The sequence below is a fragment of the Pangasianodon hypophthalmus genome, chromosome 12, assembly GCF_027358585.1.
Source record: "Pangasianodon hypophthalmus isolate fPanHyp1 chromosome 12, fPanHyp1.pri, whole genome shotgun sequence".
Lineage (NCBI taxonomy): Eukaryota > Metazoa > Chordata > Actinopteri > Siluriformes > Pangasiidae > Pangasianodon > Pangasianodon hypophthalmus.
The window spans coordinates 2,926,223-2,935,026 of record NC_069721.1 but is presented as its reverse complement, the minus strand read 5'-3'; the positions used below and the strand labels follow the sequence as shown (position 1 = coordinate 2,935,026).

The window sequence follows — 8,804 nt, the reverse complement described above, 5'->3', positions numbered from 1 at the left end:
AGGGATAAAACCTGGAGAGTCACATTCAGCTTTAATGAGCTGCTGTTTCATAGCAGACAGGATTGTGTATCCTGTTCAAGGAAAACACAGGAGTCTGTAAAAATGAAATAAAAATAAAGCTGGACACACAATACAGATATGTAGCTAGGGTGGAGTTCATGTCTGAATCCCCTGAAATATTTTCTGACAATTCTGACAAATGCTTCCAAACACATCAGATAACACTGTTTTTACCCAGTAATGGCACAATAATGATGCTAAAAGCTAAAGCTACTCAAATGCTGCTCAGAGTTCTCCTCAGCATGATTCCCCTAACTGTTCCATCACTGAGGCACGTTTGGGTCTCAGCCTTTATCCTTTTCCCAGCTGTTAGAAGAGATTTGAAAGACTCCCGTGGGTTTAGACGACTCCTCCGACGCTCACCGCTCTTTTCATTTGGCTGAAGCGTGAGTTCGTTGTGCAGTGAATAAAGTTAATTAGCGAGGAAGGTGTTATGAAGCTCGGTCTGGTGACTCAGCAGTGATTCAGCGTCTGCGTGGAGGGAAGGAGCTCACAGGTCGCGCGCGTGCGGATCACAGGGCCAACGTTTAAGGCTTAGCATGATGAAATAGTCAAAGAATTAGACAAAATGATCTGAGAGAAGAAATGAAATTTTAAAAGATTTAAAAATAGGGAAAATCTCAAAGTGTCTTGATTGAGGTTTGAATGGTTCCTTGTTCACTATTCCTCACATTGGAAAATTACATAGACCTGCATAGACCTTTATTCTAGGGAACAGAATTAGTGGCTGAAGTAAATGATTTTGTAGACTTCATTACACTGTTCAAGATTAGATTGGATTCGATTAGATTTATTATATTTTTGTGCAGCGTACAATCACAAATCCAACAAAATGTAGTTAGCATCTAACCAGAATGGCATGATGTATGAGTAACATACATGAGTCCAGAGACATGGATGAATGTCCCGAGACAGCACAGTACACCTGAGACGAAGGTGTACATTTAAACATTAAAGCAATAATGACACTTGTCATGAGGTGTATGGAGGAAAATTTCTGACTATATTACATTAATATATAAAAGTTACACTTCTGTAATGTGACTAAATAATTCTAAAATGCAAAGTGAGCATAAACAACAAAATGTTGCACAATATTTTTCTCTGTCTGTTCCCCCAGAAGTTAGGTGGGTCTTGTGACATGAAACTTCCCTGCTGAAAAAAATTAGAAACCATCAATGATTTCTGGCAGTTCATAATGGATTTTTGTTTTAGGTCATCTGTAATTGTTCATAATGGATTTTTATATATTTTAGGTCATCTGTAATTGTAAATTAATGGAATGTGTTATTTCTAACAGTTCCTAAAGACTTATCTACCTCTCAGGTAGTAAACACTTATCGTATTTTATTATTTAATGTCACAAAATAAAACCTATGCTGTTGAAAAAAAATCATGCGTCCTACACTCCATCTAGTGGCTCCACTTTATAACTGCAGCTGATATTAAACCCCAAGACAAAACAGCAGACAGAACCTGTGTTCAAAGCTCCATTTTACACACACCCTTGCATTTGCAACATTGTAAAGCCTCACATTTATACCATCTGAAGGAAAAAAAAAAAAAAAAAAAGTCAATGACTTATGTTTTGAAATTTTAAATCATGACTTCATGTTTTTTTCCCCCCAAATGGCACAAACAGGTTCCCACAGCAAGGCTAATCCTGTTTTTATATTTCTAAATAAGTGTGAATAAGAAAGATCACACAACTTTCAGCAAATCTGAGATATTTTAAAAAGTTATGCTCAACCACAAAAAAAGTGTTCACATCACTGCTCTGTGGCACTCAGCCAATCAGAAACGGAGGTGGTCATTTCTGATTGGCTGACTTGTTCAGCCACAATGTAATAGAGCAGAATGTAACAGAACAGCTAGCTTAGATAGTGACAGCGAATGTTGTTTCGACAAGCATACCCTAGAATGATCGCACCTCAGTAGCTAGTGCAGTACTAGTACATGATCTGAGATGTAGCCATGTTTTTCTATCTAGAGGGTGCTGTAGGGGAGAAAAACCCCACATCAGTTGTTATCCATGTACTCATCACAAAACGATTATAGACGGTGTAGGACAGGTTTGGATTCAGTGTCAATAAAGAAAAGACTCAGACAGATGAGTTTTACTTTTGTGGGTGGTTTATTAGAATAAACAATGTATGGAGGTTTATTTCTTGCCCTCCTCCTCCTTGGACAGGTTCTTGATGATCTCTTCCTTCTTGGCTTGCAGTCGCTCCTCACGGCGTTTACGTGCCTCACGGGTCTTTGAGCGACGAGCCTCAGCCTGGTCACTGCACAGAGACAAGAGATACGTTAACGGCTGCTCAAATGCAATTCTAAAAACTCAAGTAAATGTCCCCCTTTTTGCCCACAGGCTTCAGAACATTGAAGATAGCAGTCTGACTCTGTCCCTGCTGGAAATCATTAACAGAAGGGTGTATACGCTGAAATGCGGGGAACCAAACACTGAACATTTCTGAGCAAGAGTGAATAAGCCTGCAGGAAAAGTCTGATTGGTCATGAAACATCAAATTGCCTGTGTGAGAAAGTGGTTCTTGATCATATTTTTTGATTGCCTCTAGTGACTCACCATTCTGAATAGCGAGACTACATATAATGAATCTAATGCTTAAAAAATTTAACTATGCACAGAAATAAATAACTACACATGAGGAGAGAATATTTTTATAAACTACGTCACGCTGTGCAGTGCTGGCACAAAAAAACACGGCACACTGCTTTTCTGTTAACACACAGTTACTGATTCACAAGCTCGACTGCATCTATTTTTCTGTCAACCACAAGCCTGTCCCCTTCCATGCAGAGGTGCATGATGCCAAAATTAAGTGCTCCAACATCAAGAAAACGCTAAAACGCTTTAAATTCCCCAAAAATCTGCAAAGTGCCCCTTAAGCTTAAGATGAACTATATTGGTACTTCTGTAGTACCAGAGATCCTGATTCTGTACTTAAACCTGTACAGTTTAAAGAAACCTATTTTTCGTTCCAGCTCTTAGACAAACGTGCAGCTAACTCGACTAAACGTGACATGTTAGGACCACAATGTTCTTAGTCTCCCATCGTTCTTATCTTTGTGCTGATGGTAACCAGCGTTTCAGCCGTGTGAGATGCGAGACCATGTGCAGGACATGGACTAACGCTACGGGTCTGATGTGAATCGTAGCTAGTGTGAATAATGTTGAGTAGCAGCGTATTACAGGTCGTTTCAATATTCATTTTTTCTCCTACAAGTTCCTGCGGACCGAATGAGACGTGCCTCGAGTTTGACGCAAGTGCAGTGAGCTGTGTGGTGCAACTTACGAGAGGAGCTTCTTGCGGGCTCGGTCAGCCTTCAGCTTGTGGATGTGCTCCATGAGGATGCGCTTGTTCTTGAACACATTACCTTTAGCCCTCAGATACAGGCTGTGGTACCTGCACACAGGTGAGACATTTACATAGCATTAATTAAACACTACCACAGGCTTCAGCTGCTACATGCTGTTCAAAAAAAATAGTGTCTCTTCTGATTTTTATCTAACAATCCCAAGATCCCATCAGATCATGTTTAGCCACCTGTAAGACGTGTTGGGCTTTTATACTCTTAGCAGCATACAAGCTTTGAATTATCCACATAACTTAATATGCCAATTAATATTCATCACAGCAGCCGTGTTTCTTGACTGTTGAAAGTGCACTAACTATCACACACAAGGGTGAACCAGTAGAGGGCTCTGAAGTGCTGTTTTAAATTTGGCACAGCAAATACAACTGGATGGTGTTTTCATGACCTGCAGTGAAGTATGGATGAGGGCTGAGCAATGTGACCATATAATAGTGATATCACGATAAATGATGTTAGAGTACACTGTGCTGAAACAATGCAGGTCTTGATATTTTAACATTCAACAATTATAAACTGATTAGAAGCAGCTGTTGTCCTGAAGTTTTACAAAATTCTACATTTGAAAATATCTCTCTCTCCACCTCAGTTTTAAATTAAATTTATAAATGTAATTTATTTTTTTTAGGTAAAGTTTTTGGGGCTTTTTTTTTTTTTTTTTTTTTTTAAAGAAACATTACTGTTTGGTGGGCAGTTTGTTACATTTGTCTTAAAAAGATCATATTGATACTTTTCTATCATCCACACTTACTGTGCACATTAATATTTTCTAAGCACCTGTGTGTGAGACAGAGCGACCTTTAGCCTGAAAGCTACAATAAAGCTATAAACTAACCTAAATAAAGTACACTAGCCCTACCCTAACCCCCACCAATGGAGACAATTCCAAAACTTTGTGTCTAAGTCGGTCAGATACTGGGCCATACATGTGCCTGTCGATCTTCTTGGACTCCCTGTAGCGACGCAGCAGGCGGCGCAGGATTCGCATACGGCGCATCCAGCAAAGCTTCTCGGGCATACGAGCGTTTGCTGTACCCTTCCTCTTACCTGCACACAGACACACAGAGAGACATCAAGAACCAATATCAAAGGCAGTATGGTAACAGAATCACTGCTCTCAGATCAGTATTGCACAGACCGATGCCCATGTGGCGACCCTTGCGGCGAGCCAGCGTGTTTTTGCGGCAGCGGGCGCGAGAGTGCACCGTGACGGGCTTCTTGATGATGAGACCATCTTTCACCAGCTTCCTGATTGCCTGACCTGCAACACACACAAACGCGTCAAAACACAAACTAAACTACCGAAGATATATAAGCCTTTCACACGAAAGACCGACTGAACTCTGAAACCTGATTAAAGGGCCAAAAGACAATTAGCGCGGGACTCACGAGAGTTGGCGTTGGCGATCTCATTGGTTTCATTGGGATCAAGCCAGACCTTCTTTTTGCCACAGCGCAAGACGCTGGAGGCCAAGCGCTTCTGGAGCCTGAGCATGCTGAAACATACACACAGCAGTGTTAAAGAAACGGCAACCACATTTATCTGCTCTGAATAAAAAAAACTCTTATATTAAAAGCATTTCAGCATATTAAAGTGGGGGAAAAGCAGGTCACTGACATTTGGCACCAGTCCTATAGCTTATAACTGATTATCTTTACACGCCTAAGTGCTTTGCTCCTTCACACTGAGGAAAATGAACACTGCAGTGTTTCTAACGCTACAGAGACAAGAGTGACACAGAAAACGGGTTTTTAATACACACACCCAACATGCGCAAAAAATGTGATGGCTTTACTGTATACTGATGCTAACTGTGACGTAGATGATTACACAAACGTAACACACACTATAGGCACCGAATTAACTATTAATAAGTGGATTTTTCATGCCGCGAGAGACTGGTGTCTGTAAAACTTTCCTCACGCTCAACTAACCCGGCTAAGCGTCAGGACTGCTAGCTAGCAGAAGCTAACGCGGCTAGTTGGGGAAATAAGACGTCAACATTAGAAAGTCGACGCTGTACAGGTTTACAACATATTAAAAACCTCAGGTAAATCCCAAACCACTCCACAACACTTTTTTTCGACCCAAACATGCTTCAGAAAACACCTTCATCTGACAGGAATAAAAAGCCGTTAGCTGGAGAGCTGCGCGAGCCACGATACAACTCGAGGCCTTGCGCGTGCGAACCTTTTTTCGCACTAAAAACATTTTCCAGTCAAATCTATTAACTGCTTAAAGTCAAATTCAGTCCACATTAAGTATAACATTCATATTTTACAACAACTTCTGAAGTTAAGTGACGTTTTAAACATATTTGTGGGCATTTTTAGCCGGAGCTGGACACAGCTTCTTACCTCATGGCTGCAGATCTTAGAGAGAAAGGAAGGAGCATGGGCCCCGGAGCCTACCATTATAACAGACAGGCGCACTCTGCAAACGTGAAACGAGACAGAAAATCATGTAGAAAGATCAAAAAGTGAAAACAGCTTTCTAATGATATTGTTTTATGTGGGTAAAACTTGAATATATCCACATTTCATATTAAAAAAAAGGAATAGCGTTCATTTTAAACCGTGAGGAATGGTCTTACCCCCTATGTTCGGTCAAAGTGGTACGTTCCAAAAATAAAGTCTCGCGAGGGGACCGGATGAGGAAAATTCTACTAATCCCCACAAGGAGGCGCTTTGTGCTGGACTTCCACATCCCTACACTTCTAATAAATAATAGATAATAAAATAACAAAATAATAAAAAATGAATAGATTAAAACGATATATATATATATATATATATATATATATATATATATATATATATATATATATATATATATATATATATATATATATATATAATTATTTAATATATACAACTATTCATTACTTTCTATCAATTCTATCATAATTGTGGCATATTTAGATTTCATTATTTTTAAGGAACAATGTAAATTAATTGAAGGAGGTAACAAGGAGGGGTATGCTTTTACTAAATCTCAGCCTGATTTCTATAATACATTCATATAATATGACATTTATACAATCTCAAATTTCCCCTTGGGGATCAATAAAGTCTATCTATCTATCTATCTATCTATCTATCTATCTATTTATCTATCTGTCTGTCTGTCTGTACACTGATCAGCCATAACATTAAAACCACTGAGAGGTGAAGTGAATAATATTGATTATCTCATTACAGCAGCACCTGTCAGCAATGTGAACAGTCAGTTCTCTAACTTGATGAGTTGGAAGCAGGAAAAATGGGCAAGCGTAAGGATCTGTGCGACTTTGACAAGGGCCACATTGTGATGGCTAGACGACTGAGTCAGAGCATCTCCAAAACGGCAGGTGTTGTGGGGTGTTCCTGGTATGCAGTGGTTAGTACCATCTGGTCCGATCACACAGAATTCAATTCAATTCAATTTTATTTGTATATCACTTTTAACAATGGACATTGTCACAAAACGGCTCTACAGAAATAAATACATTCAAATTAAATTAAACCAAAATAAATTGTAAATATATGAATTTATCCCTAATGAGCGAGCCAGAGGTGACGATGGTGAGGAAAAACTCTCTGAGACGATATGAGGAAGAAACCTTGACAGGAACGAGATTCAAAAGGGAACCCATCCTGATCTGGGTGCTAATGGATAGTGCAATTAAAAATAAATCCCTTCTATAACTGTGTACTACATGGACAAATAGTGCAATTATGCAACCAGTAAATTCAGTACAGTTTTCACAAGAAGTCCAGTTTGTTAAACCTATCCACTGTCCACTGATGGAGTCCTGAGTACAAAGCGGCACGTGGCAACCGCAGCCCCAAAGCCACCACAGCAATCGCAGTCCCAAGCCATTACAGTACAGCTCCCCATATGAGATCCCCAAGCCATCTCCATGGCACCCAAGCGGTACCATCCCCAGCAATCCTCAATGATCACTTGTGTCTCAGGAGTAGCATGTGTAGCTTGAGAGAGAGAAGGAGCGAGAGGGAGAGAGAGGGAGAGAGATGGAGAGATTGTTAGGTAAGCTTTTTTCCCGTAATGGTTATGGACAATGTACTTTGCATGCAGGGTGCAAGCAGGGACTCCGACAGGACTAGCTCTGACAGCATAACTAAAAGGGAGAGCCAGAAGGTAACACAGACATGAAGGCACCCTGGGACATAAGTCAGCCAGCCACTCCACCGTTGACAAACCTGAGTGAACGCGTGAGAGTGGGGGGGCGACAGCATCCAAACATCCCAGTTCACCACAACACTCTATGCCTGTGAAACCTCCAGACCTGCCCCTGTACCTAAGAAAAAACTATTCACAAAAGGCTTGACTAAACAAATATGTTTTCAGCCTAGACTTAAACACTGAGACTGTGTCTGAGCCCCGAACACTAAGTGGAAGGCTGTTCCATAACTGTGGGGCTTTGTAAGAGAAAGCTCTACCCCCAGCTGTAGCCCGCACTATTCGAGGTACCAACAAATAGCCTGCACCTTTTGATCTGAGTAGACGTGGCGGATCATAAAAGACCAAAAGTTCACTCAGGTCCTGTCCGCGAGACCATTTAGTGCTTTATAGGTCAATAGTAGTATTTTATAAAATGCAGTGTGGATAAGATAGGGGTGATGTGGTCATATCTTCTGATTCTAGTAAGGACTCTCGCTGCTGCATTCTGGACTAACTGGAGCTTGTTTATGCACCTACTGGAACATCCAGACAGTAAGGCATTACAATAATCCAACCTAGAGGTAACAAAAGCATGAACTAATTTTTCTGCATCATGTAGTGACAATAAATTTCGTATCTTAGCAATATTTCTGAGATGAAAGAAAGCTATCTTGGTAATATTATCTACATGAGCTTCAAATGAAAGACTAGAGTCAATAATCACACCAAGGTCTTTTACTGCTGCACATGAGGAAACAGAAAGGCCATCCAGAGATATGTAATCAGAAAGCTTACTTCTAGCTATATGTTGTCCTAGTACAAGTACTTCTGTCTTGTCAGAGTTAAGTAAAAGGAAGTTAATAAGCATCCAATGTCTAATGTCCTTTACACATTCCTCAACTATATTAAGCTGGTTTCTGTCATCTGGCTTTGCTGAAACATACAACTGTATGTGGGGAAGTGGTAGCTTAGTGGTTAAGTCGCTGGACTCCTGATCGGTTGAAGGTTGAGAGTTCAAATCCCAGCACCACCAGGCTACCACTGCTAGGCCCTTGAGCAAGGCCCTTAACCCTCAACTGCTCAGTTGTATAAATAAGATAATTGTAAGGGATAAGGGCATCTGCCAAATGCTGTAAATGTCATCAACATAACAGTGGAAGCTAATGCCACGCTTGCAAATAATTTT

At 40.3% G+C, this 8,804-nt stretch overlaps 1 protein-coding gene across 1 annotated transcript; it reads right to left on the bottom strand.

Annotated features, from left to right (window-relative positions):
* Positions 1-2,175: 2,175 nt before the first annotated feature.
* Positions 2,176-5,856, bottom strand: LOC113547534 (60S ribosomal protein L19). Its single transcript, XM_026947915.3, has 6 exons — positions 5,812-5,856; positions 4,843-4,949; positions 4,592-4,714; positions 4,380-4,500; positions 3,375-3,485; positions 2,176-2,345 (listed from the first exon to the last, which is right to left on the bottom strand). Exons 1-6 carry the CDS (start codon positions 5,847-5,849, stop codon positions 2,222-2,224), a joined length of 624 nt encoding a protein of 207 aa, XP_026803716.1. The 5' UTR covers positions 5,850-5,856; the 3' UTR covers positions 2,176-2,221.
* Positions 5,857-8,804: the final 2,948 nt, after the last annotated feature.